The sequence below is a fragment of the Oryzias latipes genome, chromosome 6 (genome assembly GCF_053564925.1).
Source record: "Oryzias latipes strain Hd-rR chromosome 6, Olatipes_Hd-rR_3.1".
In the NCBI taxonomy this organism is placed as follows: domain Eukaryota; kingdom Metazoa; phylum Chordata; class Actinopteri; order Beloniformes; family Adrianichthyidae; genus Oryzias; species Oryzias latipes.
Window position 1 is genome coordinate 1,266,353 of NC_136242.1, and position 20,319 is coordinate 1,286,671.

The 20,319-nt window shown below is 42.7% G+C and overlaps 1 protein-coding gene across 8 annotated transcripts in view; it reads left to right on the forward strand.

The window, feature by feature from the left end:
• Positions 1-589: 589 nt before the first annotated feature.
• Positions 590-20,319, forward strand: part of ppfibp2b (PPFIA binding protein 2b) — an 89,887-nt gene continuing 70,157 nt past the window's right edge. For all 8 annotated transcript variants that reach the window (XM_078948191.1, XM_078948189.1, XM_078948190.1 and 5 more), the window contains exons 1-3: positions 590-724; positions 3,663-3,759; positions 7,496-7,668. In XM_078948191.1, coding sequence (XP_078804317.1) covers positions 3,678-3,759; positions 7,496-7,668 — 255 coding nt within the window. In that variant the 5' untranslated portion in view covers positions 590-724; positions 3,663-3,677. The remainder of the gene's footprint in view (positions 725-3,662; positions 3,760-7,495; positions 7,669-20,319) is intronic.

Genomic DNA, 20,319 nt, shown 5'->3' on the forward strand with positions numbered 1-20,319 from the left:
TCCCTTCATGCTGCAAACATGCATCTGAAAGCAGCAGAGACTGTGAGGCGTCCAAAGCCTCCAGCCAGGAGAGACGCTCAAACACCGTGAGGGAGAAAACTTCCAACCTGGAGTCACACACTCGCTTCAGGCGAGGATTTGGGAGTGTCTCCAGGCTTAGACGGGACATCCAGTGGAGCTGCAGACATGTAGCTTCATCTGGGGTTTTCATTCAGGGGCAGAACAAGCAGCTGTTCCTTGATGTGATTGGATCCAGGCACCTGACAGGAACCTGATGTTATCTCACTGCCACATTCGTGAGTGGTGCTGTTGAACTGAGCTGATGGCAGACTGATGAAAGCCTTCCAACAGATGCTGAATTTGAAGGTAGAAGTACTAACTTTGCGGTTTGCCCCCCTCACAGCAGGGGGGGGGGGGGTGATTAAGGGGCTGATCCCACTTGGTCAACATGGAAGATGTTTGCCTGCCTGCTTTAAAAGCAGACAGTGATGGAGCGGGTGGAGAATGCTGTTGGTTTTTGGGACGGTGAGCCGGAACTGGAACAGAAGTGGGTTAGAGGGCTGTGTCAGCGCTGTTTATGTTACGCTTAGGAGTCGTGTCTGACAAACTCGTTTTTCTGGATCGTGATGTGTCAGGAAAAAGGCGTGTCTGCTTTTTGACTACCAAGACTTGCACGGGAAACCAAGGAACACAGCAGGGTGACATAATGTCAGGAGGCGATTTGGTAAGGAACATTTCCAACACATTGAACCATAATTACAGACAAACTAAGGTCCTGAACCCGGACTGCTGCTTAACCTTTGGTGTATTAATTAGTACATGTGTGATGGTTTGACACCGAGAGCTGAATGGTGACACATCAGTGCAGAGAAGACCTCCACCCGTGGGAATTCCTTGTGCTCTCTGTTGTCCCTGCAGGTCTGGCTGCTCAGTCTTGTTAAGTGTGTTCGAGTCTCTGTGAGCTGAAAGTTTTGAACAAACTATCAGGAAAAAAACAATTTTTACTTTATTTTCCTCTTGTTTATTTCTTGTTTTCCCCTTCAGTAAATGCAACTAATGAAAACACAAAGCTGTTCACTAACAAGGTATATTTAGTCTGTTCCTATTAGGACGCTTCTTTTGCTTAAAGAGTCAAAGATGAAGAGCAACTCCTCTTCCTCAGCTTTATTGTTCTTCATTTCTCTGATTTTATCATTTGTCCTGCACCTCAGTAATCCTTTCAACCTTTTTTGTGTTTTTTCAATTGAAAAAGACATTTTCTGTTGGTTTCTAATGTTGAAATTCAGCATTAAATCAGTTTTATCTTTTATGTAACAGTTGTTTTCCTGAGTTTGTTTGGGAAAGGAAATGTGTAAAATTTGGGGGAATCCTCAACCTGGGCGGGAAAATCCAACCTTTTGTATATTTTGAACGGAAAACCTCTCCGTAATATTTAGACACACTTCAAAGTTGTACATTTTAGATACAATTATGATGTAAAAACACGCAGGGATCCCTGTTGTAGAGTCATAAAAAGATCACGTCAAACATTAAGTCCTAAACAAGTTTCTTTTGGTTTGTCTTTTCAAAGTAGAAGAAGGAAGAAAGAGCCTTGGAGCGCTCAGAAAAAGTGGATGAAGCCGCGCTTTAGAGGAATCACAGAGACAGAGTCCACGTTCCGGTTCTGTTCAGGTTACTGTTTCCAGAAAACCTGGAGTTTGGGGAAAAACAAAACTTTTTTGTGGTTGGGCGGAGTTCCAGTTTTACGTGTTTAGAATCGTTTCATCATTTTTGTGTCTGCAAATAAACCTGGAGCCCAAACTAAACCTCTTTGGTCTCATAAAATGAACAAAGTCCTTTGACTTCCACGACGGTGAAAAGCAGGGTGCCCCCCCCCCTCTAATAATGACTCTGGAAATGTTGTGATGAAAAAACATGTTTTTGGCGGGGTGTAGTTAGTGTCAGCAACTGCTAACTCGGATGAACATTACTTTGCTTGGTGGGTGGGGGGCATTCTCCAAAGGCATCTGCAGATTACATCACCGTCCTTCATCTGCATTTGCACGGCTGCATGTCTGTTTGTGTGTGAGTGGACATGACAGCGTGACAGATAGATGAAGGCCTTGAAGGACTGATGACAGGAAAAAGGGCTGAGTGCCAGAGGAAGGGGGGGGGCAGGAAAGTAGGATGGGAGAAGTTTGAGGTGCAGCCAGAGGAGACGATGAGGAGCTGAGACATGATCCTGCCTCCAGGAGGAACAATTCGAGTGTGGACTATATGATGATGGTTATATGCATGTGACAGCAGTTACTAGGAGCTACATGTTTACATGAAGACTGTGTCACTGCTCAAAGCTTAACAACGGATTTCTTTTCAGCACAAAGGTGTTTTGTGAGTTATCTTCTCTGACCCCTGCTGGACAGAGGCAGTATTGAAGATTAAAGGCCCAATCAAATGAAAATCTTTTGAGATTTTAACATGTTCATGTGGCTTTTTTCTGATGATGGATGAGATTTATAAAGAAAATTATCCTCAAATTTGCATTTTCTGAGACTTTTTTCTTTTAAAATCATGGTGAATCTGGAGCACATGAAAAAATGCTGTTGGAAAACGCCTGTAGGTGTGACGCAGGTGCTACAGTCAGCGACCACAACGTCCCTGCTCCGCTCTTTGTTTTCATCGTCTGAGCTGGAATCTGGATCTAAACTGTACGGCTGGATAATTCCAACGTTGGTCGCCATTTATGTTGCACCTGCAATGTTATGCTGGGGTTGTGAGTGGCTGTAAGCCAGCGAGAGAGACTGCAGACAAAGGGATGATGGGAAATGATGGAAGCCTTACTTTAAGCCAACAGTCCCGCCTGGATGATTTTCTAATGAACTGTTGCTGCTCTGCAGACACTATGTCTTAGAAAACGGCTCAGGTTTTTGCTTTTTGGCCAAAAACAGCATAATTATAAATAAAAGACGACCGGGAACACTGTGAAAATAGTTTAGAAGATGATCAGAGTGGGACTTTAAAGCCTGTTCAGTCATGCATTGATGTGGGTATTCATTAAGCAGACACATGACATTCATGCTCTTAGACATGACCACATGGAGGTGTTTAACTGCAAAATGCATCTGATGTCATGCTTCTGCTAACTGTAAGTCCTTTTCCTCCACATGGGAACACTTGCTTGACTGAGTTCAGAACCTGCAGGTCTCTAGATTAACCAAACAAATATTTAGTAAGTGCATTCTTTTCCTTTCCTGATAAAGAGACTGAAAAGGTTCATGGTGACAGAAATGGTTGGTCTAACATCCAGTAAGGGAGAAAGTACGCTGAGGGCCAAACTGGAGCTACATTTCCAAGCAGTTGGAAAACTTTGATGGATAAAGTCAAGCCAAACGAGGATGTTTGCAGCCGCACTGGAGGAAGATTTTGGTGTAAACTGCATGAAAGCATTCATGACTTTCATTTACGCCAAAGTAAGCAGCAACAAAAGTAGTAATAAAGTGTGTGTGAGGATGATTAAATCATCTTATATTGTCTGAACCCACAGAAAGTTTCTGAGCAAAGGAGACTCTTCTGTTTGAGATGACATCTCAAACATCTCTGCTGCTACTGGACGGAGGTCACTTTAAGCTAATGTGACGTTTTTGTTTGAAGCCCACAAAAATGATCTCTCATTTTCTGCACAGAGCACTTGAGATCGGATGCTTCCTGCCATCGCCATGGAGATGGAGGCCAGTCACATGCTGGAGGCTGCATTGGAGCAGATGGACGATATTATTGCAGGTAAGAATCACCTCCAGCAGGTGTCTCCTGAGTGCAGATGATAAGTTGCCTGTTATAATTTGAGTTGCAGTCATTTTTGGTTGAAGCTTTTGAAACGACAGAAGACTAAGATATGATCAAACCGAGCCACCGCAGGGTGGGAGCGCTGCTTCAGTGAGCACAGCTCCCCCCGGAAACAAGTCTGTCCCATTCTGCACGACACAATAGAGAATTAAAATGTGTTGATTCTGCAGAAGAGACGTGACTCTGGCATTCAGCGCTGATGTGTGGCTCTGGGAACAGAACTGAGAGCACATTGTGCCCCAGCTGAAGAATATTTCAAGAAGATGCTAAATCCTCCAAGTAGCTTCTGCCTCACATATGTGAGAAGTGTATTAAAGGTTCTGCATAAATCAATGCTGGTTTGTTTCTTTTTCTGGTGAGAGCAGGAAAGAAACAAAAAGCCCACAATGCCATTCAGACGGTGAACATGCAGGAAACTCAGCAGAAATTCAGGACTGTTCTTTAAATTAAGTTTCAAATCTATGAAATATTGGCTGATGTGACACACAGGCGTCACCCTTAGTTAATATGGCTGTAGTCATGTGTTTTCTGTAGATGTTTGTCATAGCATACAAACAACCATGATGAAGCTCTGTAGCTGCCTGTTATGATGAAATAGTTCTAATTTTATCCCAGAAACCCAAGCTATCACAGCTTTGAAAAATAATTTAAAAGTAGATTTTGATGCTCTTGTCAAGAAAATACATAGTGGTTGAGTCTCCAAATTGCTTAAACCAAAAGGTTTTACTGTCAGCATTACAAAAGAGGACATATGTGGAAAACATTAGTGATTTGGATCATTTCTGCAGGACAGATAAAAGATTTAACACTTGTGTTTAGAAAAAAAATACATGCTGTAATCGTTTTTGGTTTAAATTGCCAATCTCATGACCTTTCAAAAAATGATCTGTTAAAAGTAACTGCTTTTCATTAGCTAAGTTGCACCTGGGCATTTAGCAAAGCCTTGTAAGCACTGTTTTTTTATTAAGTTTAGCTAAATGTTTGTCCTAAAATAAACACCTCTCACATTGGGGAGAAGTATGATGATTTGGGCTTGTTTTTCTACAACAGGTGAACACTTTCAATTGCCCTTTCTAGCTTTGTTGCTGAGGAACCTTTTGACCTGATGCCGGGTCACTCCTCTAGACTGAGATGACAGTCACATTGATGACAGATCTGAGGTTCAGAACTGAGGTTCTGTCATGGTGTAGTTCAGACTTCAGCCATGCTGAAACGCTCCAGAAACTCCTCCCTTAATGAAGCCAGCAACTCAGTGGCAGAGTGGTGGAGTGTCTGCCCCAAAGCTGGGGGATCAGGGGTCCATATCCACTGTCAGATCATCATCAAAGAGTCCACAAATGGAACCCACCTCTTTCTGCCAGTCGCCCAGCATTAAGGGCCGATTAAACCAGCTTTCAGGGCACGGCGCAACTCACCACACCCCCAAGGGAGGGGTCAAATGTGTAGAACAATTTCCCACACTCAGGTGTGTCACCCATGATGGGACTTGAACTGTTGTGTGTTCTAATCAAAAAAGTTCATTTCACTTGTTAGAGCCAGAAACATTTCACTGAGACACGATGACTCATCTTTAGGAAATAAAATTCACTTAATGTGTGTTTTGACTAGAAATAAACAAATCTGTCAATAGGTGATACAATGTTCTTTTTTATCCGATAATTGTTGTCCAGTTTGTGTTTACTTCATTTTGCTCCCACTGAGAAACTTCTCAGCGTTCTGGTGTTGGCTGAACTAACCTGGCAACGCAGGAACTGTTCTAGTTTGGAATAACTAAATGTTACTGGGATTGAACTTAAGTTCAGTCAGCAGTCCTCAAATATGCACAACTGTGACAGATCATTCTGACATGCAGGGACGAAAGAAAGCAGATGTTGTCATTGTATAGTCGATTCATCTTTGGTCCTCCGTTCATGTCCTTCTACTGTCCTGGTTTTACTACTTCTGTGTTTCTAAATTCAAATTCAAATGGTATTTCTTACATGCATATACATACATAGTATCATAAGCAGTGAAATGAATTGTGCGACTATCCAGCAGAGGACAGGCCTAAGAGCAGTGAGTATGAATTAGTATTAAAAAGACATTTCAATAAACATATGAAAATAAAACCCACTATAGTGTTAAGTGATTTAAGGTCACAAAAGTGTCTCTGTGCTGCAAATGTTCTAAAAGTATAAACTGGTGTAGAGAGTGCGTAGAATTGTGACAGTTTTCTGTTTCGAACCAGGTGAGGTAGAACGTTGCGGTGGGGCGGGGTAAGTTTGTGTGGTGGGGTGGGTGGGGGTGGGGGTCAAGGAAAACAGGTATCTGATGTTCTGGTTGATTGGCCTGCTGGAAGAAGCTCATCCTCTGTGTGTTAGCCTTCAGGGAATGGAAACGTTTCCTTGACCTCAACAGAGAAAAGAGTCCGTTGTTGGGATGACCGAGGTCCTTAATTCAGTGAAAAAGGCTGGTTCGACCTCAGACTTTGGGTTAATAATTGGCTGACGGATGTGCTCCATGCTGCGATGCTGGAAGACTGGTGTGAAGCAAAGCCCTCTTTGCTGCATCTCTGTCAGCCTGGAGTCAACAGGGCTGAACTAACACAGAGTTAATGTTTAATGTGGGAAACTGAGCATCTGTCAGTCGGAAAATGAGACAAAGTACTTCCTGAAGATCGGGATTTTATTAGTTTATGTTTTGTTTGTTCACCATAAAAACACACACATAATCTGAATCAATGTTTTCCTCTTTCTTTCTACATTTCATGCACTGTTGGGTCAGTTATCAGTTGTAGAGTTAAGGTTAAAGTTGATAAAGGTCCAATGACCATCTGTTGCTCGCTGTTCCATTTGCAGGTTCAGACCTGGAAAAAAGAATAAAGGTTAAATTAAAAAAATATATAGTGGTGAAAGGTCTAAATATCTGATGTTTTAGAAATATCTGACATCATAATCCATTGTTTAGGCGTTTGTAGATTTTTCAGCAAGTCAGACTTTTGTCTGGTAGTTTTTCCAAAGAGTTGAAGAGCGGCGTTCAAAACACACATTTGATCATTTTGAGTCAGTCTCTGCTTACGAGTTGTTACGATAAGCTGCTTCACTCGACCGTGCTGCTCCCGTTTGTCAGACTCGTGCTGTGATCACACCGCTTTGGCTTTCATATTCCAGCTCTCTCTGACCACAGAGAGGCATGCATTAAGAGGCCCATTAGTGATAGCATCAGCCAATCACCAACAAGGAAATTACAGCCACTTATCAGGAGAATTTAGATTTGTGGGTCGTATTCTACCAATTGGGGGGTTTTGGGAAATTATGTTTGGGAGTTGGATGTTGGCGCTCTGCAGCGCTGCCTTGTGTGTCTGATGATGGAGTTGTGACTCTGCAGAACCTCTGAAATGAGGTGAGCTGTACAGGTGATGGTGGTGGACGGAGGAAACAGGACATGAGTCAGCTTGGATCTGTTTTGCTGCATGGATGCACTGTGTGGTCCTGTTTTAGTGCATGCAGATGTGTTGCTGAGACCTCTGAGGGCAGTCATCCAGCTGACACATAGACACTTTGGAAGCAGTGAGGATGTTGCGTGGCTCGGATTAGAAACGGCTTGACATGTGCTGCTGATGCAGCTGTGGCCTTCTGCCACATCAGAGTATTGTGAGACGGTATTTCTAAAGAGTCTGTCTTCCCCTCTGCAGGTTCCAAAGCGATGGAGTTCTCCTGCAGCACGTGTGATCTGCAGATCGTTCAGTTAGCCGAGGACCTGAAACTCGCTTTGGAGCTTCAACCCAACCAGGAGCGGGACCACCTGAGAGCTCAGCTGCCCACAGAAACTGCGCAGACTCTCATGGACTGGCTGCAGAGCGGAGTGGTGAGTGCAAACCAAAGCTTACAGCAGCATCGGCCACTAAGGGATCTGCTGGGAGAAGGGACTCCAGCTGGTCTTCTGGACAGTTGAAATGCAGACCTTTACTATTAATGGTTCAAGGCTTTTATGGTGGATCGAAGTATTTGGTTTACTTGCGGAGAGGCAGGGGTGAAAGTTACTGAAGTGCTGTACTTAGACACAGTTTGGAAGTATTTTAACTTATTTACTTGAACTCTGTATTCTGGGAAACGGCACTACGTTCTGACTGCAGGTTTGCTGAAGTCAGCGATCCTCCAGCAGCAGCGTCTCAGCTGTTCCTGTGCTGCTCTCTTCTGGACAGAGATTGTTGTTCATGTTCGTCTGCTGACACGCTCTGGCCCATCAGACCATCCTTGTTTGCTGTGAACATTGATGTCATGTGACTTTCAGTCAGCATCGGGATTGGTTATTTTTTGTTTGATTTTCTGATGCATCTCACCAAAAAATTAAGCTTTGCTGCATTTTTTAAAAATTATTTATTGTATAAAATGTAACTTTTGGCTGCACACTGCCACAGTGGTTAGCGCTTTTGCCTCACGGCAAGAAGGCCCCTGGTTCAAGTCCCTGCTGGGGGACCTGTACCAGAACATCAATAGTTTGCATGTGGAGTTTGCATGTTCTCCCTGTACATGCGTGGCTACATGCGTCCAAAAACATGCTTCATAGATTAATTGGTTCCTCTACATCAGGGGTGGTGAACAAGTTTGACACCAAGAGCCAAATTTTTTCCCTGTGAGAGTCAAAGAGCCACACCACACACTGACCTGCCAAGACTTACACACACAAACATGCAAATAAAGCCATATTATTTTCCATAACACACTCCTCTCCCTACAACAGTACAGCAAGTATTGTACTTGTGTTTATTTCAAGGAAATTGTCCACCCTCAATACACACATCAAATGCAGCTTAGCCAGAGTTAACACAACGACTACCCTGGAGGTCAGATACCCCTCCCCACACACAGGCACCTCTCTCTCATCTCATACATACACACACACTCTCTCTCTCTCTCTATCTCACTCTTTTCTCTGCCTCTCTCTGAAACACACTTCTACTCAGTGACGGGCGGTGAGGTTTATGCTGTTGAGCCACTGACTCCTCTGAAGTCAGATTTACGATAATAAAAACTGAATATTTCACTGTTCATCCAACAGTATTTAACCCTTGTGCTATCCTATGACCCCCCCCCTTCCATTGACGTGTTCTCCCTACCATGAAAAAGGTGGATAAAGATGCAAAGATTTCATGTAATCCATGGACACCAGTGAAGATCACAAATCATTGAAGAAAAAAGGTTCAGAGAACTGTGTAGTGGGTCTAGATGACCCAACTACCAATGTTAAAGTGCCTAGGATAGCATAAGGGTTAACTGGTAATACTTTGTATCTCAACATTCCTCTTTCAATGACCCTTACACCAACAAATACACAAACATCTGGACAGAGCATCCTTCTGGGGCCTGTTTCAGAAAGGAGGTTCAACCAACTCTGAGGTTAAACTTGAACTCTGAGTTGGTCAATCGAGAGATTAACAACTCTGAGTTTTCTGTTTCAGAGAAGCTGATCAGAGTTAGGTCAATCAATTCTGAGTGGACTGATTCGGAGGTGAGCGTGAGCACCGCGACTATAAGAAGCCATTATCAATGGAGCGCAGATATTACGAGTCACCATGGCAACTGTGGAAAAAAAGAGGTCTGCATATTTTTCGCCAGCTGAACTTGACGTGCTGCTGCAGAGTTACAGTGAATATGAGCACATGTTCCAGAAGAAAAGCAACACCGCTGCATCTGCAAAACAGAGACAGTTAGCGTGGAAAACATAGCTGCTCAAGTTAATGCGTAAGTTTGCATTTAAATCATTGTTATAAAATATTGGCTGTAATAACTTTTTAAATAGCGTAAGGTGTGAAATAAAAATGGCGATATTTAGGTGTACTTTTGAAGTGTTATTCCTGGTGTAAATGCATGAAATGCTGCATAGTGTACAGAACCAATCTGGGGAAAAATGCCTTTAACGTCGGTAATGTTTAGAGGACTTTTTTGTTAACCTTCCCCTCTTGCAAACGTTGGTCAGTTCAATATTAATACATTCAATTGTGTTTTTAAAAGTGAACTTATGTCTACCCTTGTATTGATCAAGTGGTATAGGTTTATATGGGATTAAGAAAGTAAGCAGTGCTAGCAAATTATGTTTCCAAAAAGCAATTGTTACTTTAATCTAATTCAATGTCCCTGATTTCATTTTCATGTAGATGCAATCCTGCAGGAATTAAAAGAACACGGCAGCAGCTAAAAATGAAGTATAAAAACAATATTCAATCAGGTCAAATTTGAGCATGTCATGGATGTAGGCTTTGTTGACAATATTTGACATATGAAACATCTACATAGCAATACATATCTAATGTTGTTTTCATTGTATATATGTAATTGACTGCAACGAAAAACGGTAATGCTCAAACAAAAACGTATGGGGAAATGACAAAAAATCGAGTCTAGGTCTCAAAATCCTCGCACGACGTAAATGTAATTCTTTACGAATTAATGCAGCCTCCTCGTCTATTGGGTCCTCCAAAAAGGGACAAGCCATTCTTGTCACTTGTCTCTGTGTGACGGAAATTTGGGCAATGAAGGTTAAAGCGAAAAATACCGCTTCGTCTTTAAAAAGGGGAGGGAAGCGGCAGAAACCTTGAGTTTAGAGAATAAAACCTGCTCCCGACCAGGTTAGGTTCACAGCATAAGTAACCATGGACACTGACTCCGAGTATAAGTACCTCTCTTTCAGAAACGGGTTTGACTTACTCTGCTTTCTCTGGTTTAACAAACCTCCCCTTCTGAAACAGAAAACCCAGGGTTTCCCTGATTTCAGGGTTAACCCACTCAGAGTTTACACTTAACCTCCTTTCTGAAACAGGCCCCTGGTGTGTGAGTGATTCATATTCACAATAAACATATTGTGAATACATTACATTTCAGTTGTGTGCAACTTACATTAATTTTTACCTTCATTAGAATATCTTGCTTTTTAATTTAAAATTGAATAAATGACTTTTGTACTAAGTTACCGTTTAACTGGCTGCATTATTTGCAACCACCCCCATCCACATCCACATTAAGAGCCCATTAGCTTGAACACACACATACAGCCAAACGGCATGCAAGTGACTTCTGCTCATTGCTCCCTGGCTCATGGTTTTACACTTCAGATTCCCCATTTCCCATGATCCTTAGGGGCTAACCCCCAGGCCAGTTGTAGCCTTTCTGATCAGTCCTTTTACGTGAGTGTCGGTCAAAACGGACCGATGTCTTGATTTCACATGTTTCAAGGTAATAAACAGGGACTGGCAGACATATATTGAGGAGAACATCGACAGCAGATTGAGAGCAGCTCTTTTCCACACGGGTATTTCTTCGTTTTCCAAAACGTATCAGGAACTTCTTATTGAAATCATTTCAGCTCAATCATCTCCGGTTCTCTCGCTGCCTCATCAGTGATAAGCTGGGATCTCAGGCAGTCAGTCTCTGCATCAAAGGATCCATGAGAAACATGATCTGCGGTCGTTTCTGTCCAGTTATGTAAGCAGCGTCACTTTCTGCGCTTTATTCATTTTGATTGCAGCTTTCTGCTGTGAGCTCCGCAAAGAAGGAAAGTGGGACGATGCCCGTTTTGAATGTGCACTTTGAAAAGCTTCAACTTGTTCATAAAGGAGACAATTTGTGTTGATCAGGAAGAGTTTTTAATTTTATCCAGGATACGTTTTGTTCATTTCTGCCCTCAAACTATTTTACTGCTTCCAAAAGCTCATAATGATAAACATAGTGACGCCATTCTGTTCAGTAAAAAAGTAAGAATCTTCCTGTTCCTCCAGAAACGTCCTGTGTTCATCTTTATACTCTGAATTTCACCATTTTGACCATGAGGGTAACAGTCTGCATGGACATCAAATCTTTATCTATGTGTTCCGGCATTGTTCAGGCAGCTGCGTCTCAAGGGGAGCACACGTGTGTCTTGGAGTTTCTTGAGGATCGTGCAGCCACCTCAAGGGGCGTCATGAAAATAAAATGCATAATTGCTGCATGTGTGGGTAATGTGTCGGGAACTATTTGTAAGGATAATGGAGGGTGGTGTACCCACTTATGATGTACAGGAGATGCTGTCATCCATCTTTATGCCACACTCTAGCCATTAGTGAGGTGCGAGTACCAAGCACAAACACTGCACGCATGAAGTGTGCAAATGGTCCGTAAATGCTCATAGGGCGCCAATAGGATGTCTACACAAGTTATGCTGTCATTGACTAAGTTATTTTTAACATCCAGGCTGCACACAAAGACCGTGCAGCATCACGTGAACAGAGCTAACGGGCTCTTTGTGCAGTGCTCAGTGTTGGGGGGGGTGTAAAACAGAAAAATCTGTACCTCACCTGTGTCTTACCTAATTCCCCCTTACTTACCTTTGAGTGTTGTAGAAGTCTTCACTACGATCTGCACCCCATGACATGACAAAAAAAGTGCATGAGCATTTTCCCCCTACACAGTCCTTGACCCTGATATTTTGTACGGGCCATCTGGGTGCCGTGTACGGGTTTGTCCATTTATCACCCGCAGACAGCCAGCATCCACCAGTAGGGGCAGTTGAGACTAAGGTTTGACTTTCACTCTGTTAAAGCAGCAGTCTGAGGAAAAAATGCTGCAGGAAGTTCACGTACGAGAATCAGGCTTGGCTAAAACGCTTCTTATATTTGAAATGACCGGGAGACTCGATAAGTTTAGATGACTTTGGATTCAGATCCTCCAACCAGAATCTATCCTGAATGTTCTTCCTGAAGAGACTGTGCATATTACCCCTCTATCAATTCAAAGCTGGACCATAGTGATGAGCTGACAGGTATGGTCATCCCCAAACAAACAAAATGTGCTGAGAAGGTTTATATGAATGACGCAATGTGGGAACTTGTAAAATAGAATATAAGAACTTACACACCAAAAACCTGCATCTGTGTGTAAAAATCTTCTGCTGTAAAGTCTGACAAACAAAATCATAACTCACAAATTCCCATTTGCATGTGTTCATTTAGAGTTACAATCTGTGATTACAACTGCTCAAATGTGCTGCTGCGTGTGCTCCAATATGCTGGCGCAAATCACAAGTGCGGTACAACTGCGCTCGGACTTGTGACACATTCCTTATAACCTTCATAGGTTTAAGGAACACAGCTCTCGAGTAGATAGTTTGTGTGGGGAGTTTTTCTGTGTCTGAAGATCTTTACCTGCAAATCCTCAAACATCCATCCAGATCTGCTGGAGGTGACGGAGGAGTGGAGCAAGATGACATGATGACCTTTCATGTTCTTTCTGTTTAATCGCTGTAAGATCAAAATGCAATGTTTCTGCATTCTGCATTCATATACAAACACACACACACACACACTACGCACACAAACAAAGCACAAATGGGAGGTAGTAGTGTGGAAATCCCCTGCACTTATCTCATAATCTGTTATTACTTCATCTGCTGCATGAAGAGGGATCAACACAAAGTAGTATGTTCAGAAGAATAACAACAACACATGCATGGCTATGCGTCTTGCTTTCTGGTCCTAAAGCAAACTCCGGTTTCTTTCTGAACTCTGGTTTGAATCTGTAGAGCTTGGGTTTGGGGATCTTGGAGGAGGGACGGACTCAAAAACTGGGGTTCCTCTGGCTTAAAGAACAGAATAAATTCACGTTTTCATAGATTCTGTCTCAACGACACATGTCAGTGATGAGTGAAAGCATGCCAGACTAGTGGTTCAGTCAGAGGATGGTCTCTGGATGTGTTTTCACAGAGGTGTGAGTGTCCGGGGGTCAGGCTGAAGGAGTCCAGAGGAATTTCTCTGCTGCCTAACAGATGAGCTCGGGCCTCTGTGGCCTCTCTTCCATCCTTTTTCTGCTTGGGAGTCTAGGCTGCTTGGTGGACATTGATTTCAATGAAGTAAGGTAGATTTTTAATACTTTATGTGCATAGAGATTATCAGTCTGCCGTTGGATTTTTTAATTCCACTCATTTGTATTGGATGCTGGCCTTTCATCTTTTCCTTTGTCTCTTACCTCCTTCCCTTTTTCATTAATCTTCCTTCCCACTTCCCTCCTTTGTGTCTTCTCCTTGTTCCTTACCTGCAGCTCTTTCTTTCTCTTCTTTCAGGTAAAAATGGAATCTACCTGAGAAAACACATGGTGTAACTGCAGAGATATAATCAGTCTTGTCCGTTTGTGGAAAGGCTGAACTTTCCGCTTGTTAGAGTGACAGCTGCCTTGAATGTTGGAGCAAACCAGTGCGTGCCACGCTTGAGTTGTAAACTAATGTTTGTATGTGGAGTTGAGTCTGAACAGGTTAAACCTCGTCTTGAACGCATGTTTGATGTAGACACCTCCCCTGTGTACTCCTGGCTGTGTGCGTGGGGGGGGGGGGGGGGTACTTTGAATGAAAGTACCTCTGACAGTCTCTGTTCCGTTATGAAGAAAGAAGTGAAAACCAGCTCTGCTGAAACTGGACTATTATCCACTTCCTGCACCACCCCCCCACACACACACCCCCTTTGTGGCCTCTCTGTTTACGTCAGTTTTTACTCTGCTTTTTCTGCCCCCCCCCACCCTGCTCTCTAACATGTGTGGACACCCGCCTGCTGCGCTCGGATGAAGCTCTTCTTCAGTGCGAAGGAGTGGGTTAGCTTTGGAGGATTGGAGGTCTGGGTTTTTGTCTCAGCACGGTAAGGTCCAACTTCTCCAACATGGGGGAGACCGTCTGGGTTTTCATAGCGCCATGCGACGCAGACGGCGGTGAGCCTCCTGTGGGAGTCTGCTGTCCTGCAGAGGCTGCTGATGGACAGCAGTAATGTTGATCCTGCAGATGTGGATGTGAGGCTGAGAGGCTCTGAACACAAAGCAGAATGCAGGGAATCTTTCCCACATTAGATTATTTTCTTGTTTTTAAATTCCTTCTAATGCATTGGAGTGGAGTTCAATGAAGTAGATATCTGCGGTCACGCGTCAGCTGATTTGTTCATCAACAGTTTGTCCTTGTTGCTCTGTGAACAATTCTTCTAGCCTTCAATTAAAAAAAACTAGACTTGATGCTAACCTCAGAGTTTGCTTTTTTTAACTGGACTCTGTCCTTGGAAGAGGTTTTAGCCTTTTTAATCAGATTCAAGTCCGTTTATCTAGGTTTTGTGGTGTGAATGCAGAAACCTCACCGAATTGGAGTCAAAGGTGGTAATGAAGTGACCTTAGAGGCTTTTGGTGACATTGGAGCTCATCACTTTCAGTGTGTCAGCTCCTCCCACCGTGAAAAAATAAAAAAACAACCACCAGTGGAAACACTTTTACTTCTGCTGTTTCACACAAGTACGGACTATTTTAATGTTATGTTGAAATTTCTGGATTTTATCTAAAAGCAGACTTCTTTAGAAGTTAGAAACATTTTGGTCTTTGCTCTTCTTTTTTTTTCAATTACTGTACAAAGTAAAATTTCAGTAAGGAAACTGGAACAGGAAGAGGAAGCGTCATGATGAAGCCCATTGAGGCGACCACTGTTGTAATATTGGACTATATAAATAAAACTGAATTGAGTTGAATTGAATGATCAAGTCCAGTAATTAGGAACAGTAGAACAAAGAGTGAAAAACAGCGTTCATAAAAAAAACCTGACTTTATTTAAAACATAAACAGGGATTCTGCGGTTGGACCATTTGAGGCATTTGAACATGAGACCTAGACTGAAAACCCCTCTCTCTTGGTGTTCCAAACAGGAAGTACCTACTGGTTCCAAGAAGCCAAAATCCATAGACTTCTATAGAGAAATAAGCAGCTGTTACTCAGTCATTCTATTGCCCAGAAGAACCATTCTTATTATGATACCTTTTTTTTAATATGTTCTCGGTAATCCTCATTTTTTTGGAGTACTTTTTCTGTTGCGCAAGTTATTCAACTTACAAACCGACCAATCAGATGCCTCAGTAAAAGCATGTGGTCTGACGTCCAGCGTTCAACACATTTGATTGACAGATCTCGTGTAGCCCATTTTCAAATGGCATTGGTGTTGACTTCCAACAAACTCACTCCTGATTGGTGAGAATGGTTGCCATAGAAACGTTCACTGAGACTGATGTTGTCTGGCTCCAACACGTTGACGTTCATATCGTGAAAAAAAGGGCAACTGAATTGACTTCATTTGGTTGGAACCTGAAGAGACCCCCTTTTCAATGGGGGGCGTCACACTGACTCAGTCCAGTTCTCGTTTCCAGGCAATGGGCGGACATTTCTGAGTGCAGTCTGTGTTCTCTATGAAACCAGAACATTTTATATTATGAGCACAGATGATTTCTCTGTAGTGTTTCTTTGCTGAACAAAAAGTTTAAAAACTTTATCCATTTCAAGTCTCGGTCTGTTATTTTCTGCAGTTACATTTGTAGAAAAATGGACATTTAAGTGTAGATTAGCTGTACGAAATATTCCGAATGTTGCTGGTGTTGCTCTTTGACACAGTTTGAAATCTCAAATTCCATTTTGACTGTTTATCACTGATCATTAGCTTAGACCCATGGATCAGAATCAGAATCACTTTATTTGCCAAGTACAGCGCATGTACAGGGAACTTGTCTTCAGTTACTTGTGCTCTCGTGCAAACTGGCAAGGTAAAAGGATAAATAATAAAAAGAAGGTAGATTATAAGGTAGCTGTTTGAATAAATAAACACAACTAAATAAATAAAATTTAATAAAAAAGTCAAAAAAATGCAGCAGCAGTAGTTCCAGTTTGACAGTTTCCGTGGTTGTTCAGTGTCCTTGAGTGGTCCGGAGTCAGGAGTTCATAAGAGTGACAGCTCGGGGGAAGTGGCTGTCTTTGTGGCGAGTGGTTTTGATGCACATTGTCCTAAAGCGCCGCCCTGATGGGAGGAGGCTGAAAAGGCAGTGACCAGGATGCGAGGGGTCTTTTACGATCCTGCCAGCCCGCTTCCTGGTTCTGGATCGGTACAGGTCCTGAATGGGGGGAAGCCTGGAACCAATAATCCTCTCAGCACATCTAATGATTCTCTGTAGTCTGTTCCTGTCACGTTTTTTTTTTTGCCGTGTAGAAGATGGTCAGCAGCTCCTGAGGCAGGTTGAACTTCTTGAGTTGTCACAGGAAGTACAACCTCTGCTGAGTCTTTTTCCGGAGTGAGTCAATGTGAGCGGTCCACTTAAGGTCCCGTGAGATGGTGGACTCCAGGAACCTGTGTGAGTCTGTGGCAGAAAATTTTATTGACATTTTAAAACAAACTCCTGCTCAGATTTTACCTTTGTCCTGCGATTCTCTGACTGATGATTTTAATGACAGACTTAAGTTTGCCATTGATACAGCTGCTCCAATGAAAACTAAAATCTTGAAACAGAATCCAAAGATGCCTTGGAGAAACGGTGATATTTTAAATCTGAAGAGAATTTGTAGGAGAGCAGAGAGAAAATTTAGAAAAACTAATTTAACAGTCGACTATGACTTTTTAAAGGATCAACTAAAAACTTACAACCACGCTGTTAAACAGGCAAGGACACTTTATTTTTCTAATCTCATCACAAATAATTATAACAACCCCCGGTTTCTTTTTAAGACTATTGATTTTTTATTAAACAAAGATTTTAATAAATCCATCATGCCTCACTCACAAACTGCATGTGAGGACTTTGCTGACCACTTCAGGAGTAAAGTCAATGCTATTAGATCTAACCTTCAACCGGTACATAACAGTAATCCTAGCAGGTCAGTGGCATTGTCTTTACCCGAGGAAACAATGGAGAGTTTTGTCCTGGTTGATGCAGAGATGCTTGGTCGAGTTTTTTCCCAAGCAAACACTACAACCTGCCTCTTAGACCCTATTCCTACTTCTCTTTTTAAAACATTTTATACATTTTTTGAGTCCGAGATTTTAAACATAGTTAACTGCTCTCTTCAGACGGGGGTCTTCCCCTCTGCCTGTAAGACGGCGGTGGTGAGGCCCCTTCTGAAGAAGAGTAACTTGGACCCAAAGATCATGGACAATTACAGACCTGTATCCAACTTACCATTTTTAGGAAAAATTATTGAAAAACTTGTTTTTATTCAATTACATGATTTTTTAAATGAACATAATGTTCTTGAAAAGTGTCAGTCTGGTTTTAGGACAAATCACAGTACTGAGATGGCCCTTTTAAAAATTTTAAATGATCTCAGAAATACTTATGACTCGCAGAAACTTTCTGTTCTGGTGCTGCTAGATCTTAGTGCTGCCTTTGATACGGTGGATCACCAGATTTTACTTGACAGAAGAAGGACTCGGGTTGGCCTCTCAGGAACTGCTCTTAACTGATTTCACTCCTATCTCACAGATAGACACTTTTTTGTAAGTATGGATACTCGGTCCTCAGGAGTCCATGAAATAAGTTGCGGCGTTCCCCAGGGTTCAATCTTGGGTCCAATACTTTTTAACTTGTATATGTTGCCTCTTGGAGATGTCATCAGGAGACACGGCGTTGACTTTCACAGCTATGCTGATGATACACAGCTTTACATCGCTGTGTCTCCTGATGACCTTGAACCTGTCAGCACTCTTTTAAACTGCATTTTAGATATAAAGCTGTGGATGGCAGAAAACTTCTTGCAGCTCAACCAGGACAAAACTGAAGTTTTAATCATTGGTCCTGAAGACAAGAGAGAGATGATTTTACCCAAACTTAGGAATTTTAAATCTTCTCAATGTGTGAGAAACCTGGGCGTACTTTTTGACTCTGAGCTGAATTTTATTCCTCACATCAGAAATGTTGTGAAAACAGGATTTTACCATCTTAAGAACATTGCCAGAGTCCGCCCGTTCCTCTCTCTTGCCAGCACAGAGGTGCTAATGCATGCTTTTATTTTTAGTCGTTTAGATTATTGTAATGCCCTGCTCTCTGGTTTACCGAAAAAGTCAATCTCAAATCTGCAACTATTACAGAACTCTGCTGCACGATTTCTGACGAGGACCAGAGGGCGGGAACACATTACACCTATTTTAAAGTCGCTGCATTGGCTCCCTGTGCGTTTCAGGATTGATTTTAAAGTTCTTTTAATGGTTTATAAATGTTTTTATGGTCTTGGGCCTTCTTATTTAAATGATCGCGGACACTGAGGTCCTCTGGCACTGGCCTCTTAGTTGTCCCTAAGGTGAGGACCAGGACACATGGTGAGGCTTCGTTCTGCCATTACGGCCCTCGCCTGTGGAACGGCCTGCCAGAGAACCTCAGGGCCGCAGAGACTGTAGAGGTTTTTAAGAAGAGGCTCAAGACCCACCTTTTTAGTCTGGCTTTTACATGACTTTGATCATTTCCTATGTCTTTTTTATTTTTTATCTATCTATTTATTAATTTATTTATTTATTTACGTATTTATTCATTTATTTATTTGTAAGGACTATTATTATCTCTGTTTTTAATATACTATTCTTTTTATTGTTATTTTACCAATGATACGTAGGTTATGTTTTAATCAGTTTTACGTATTTTATTTTTTAAATACTAAAATATTTAAATCTTATTTTATTTTTTATCTTTTTTTCTATTTTTAGTGTTGTTGTTTTATGATAATTTTTATTCTGATGTTTTTAACTCCAGTGTTTCCTCTTGGGGATCCATTTTTCTGGGGCACCACCGGCTTGACCTGTAGGGGGTGCTATTGCTGCGGTGCCCATTCTGGTTGGGCGGGCTGGGGTCCCGCTCTGTGGTCTAATAGCCATGGAGTGGGCCCTGGGCTGCTCTGTGCTGGGCGGGCGCTGTGGTAGTGACCCCTGTGGTCGGGCTGGGCCTTGGAATGAATGGATCCCCATCATATCATATCGTTTCCTCACAGCAGTACCAAGCCAGACCTTCTTTTAGCTGCAGTTCTTTGTTTCTGTTCAGGGTTCTACTGGGGGAACTGGGTGGGTGGGTGAGGTGTGGGTGTGGGTGGCGTGGGGGGTGGTGAGGGGTCCCATCTTTGTGTGATTGTCCTTTGTTTACTGTTTTTAACAATTTTCTGGGTTTTTTGACTGTTTTATCTGCTTTTATGTTAAGCGCTTTGTGTTTTTAACTGAAATGAAAGGCGCTATATAAATAAATAAAGTTTGAGTTTGAGTTTGAGTTGAGGGGACAGTGCTGTTGATAATTGTGAGTGGGGGGCGGGGGGTGGTAGGGGGGTTTCCTCCTGAAGTCCACTGTCATCTCCACTGTTTTGAGTGGGTTCAGCTCCAGGTGGTTCTGGCTGCTCCAGAGGACTAGCCGCTCCACTTCTCCTCTATATGCAGTCTCACCACCGTCCCGGATGAGCCCAATGACTGTGGTGTCGTCTGCAGACTTTAAGAGTTTAACAGAGGGGGCTCCTGGTCTGCAGTCGTTTGTGTAGAGGGAGAAGAGCAGAGAGGAGAGAACACATCCCTGGGGGGCGCCAGTGTTCAGGATCCAGGTGCTGGATGTGAAGCGTCCCAGTTTCACCTGCTGCCTCCTGTCGGTGAGGAAACTGGTGATCCACTGACAGGTGGGGGGAGGCACGGTGAGCTGGGACAGCTTGCGGTGGAGGAGCTCTGGGACGATGGTGTTAAATGCAGAGCTAA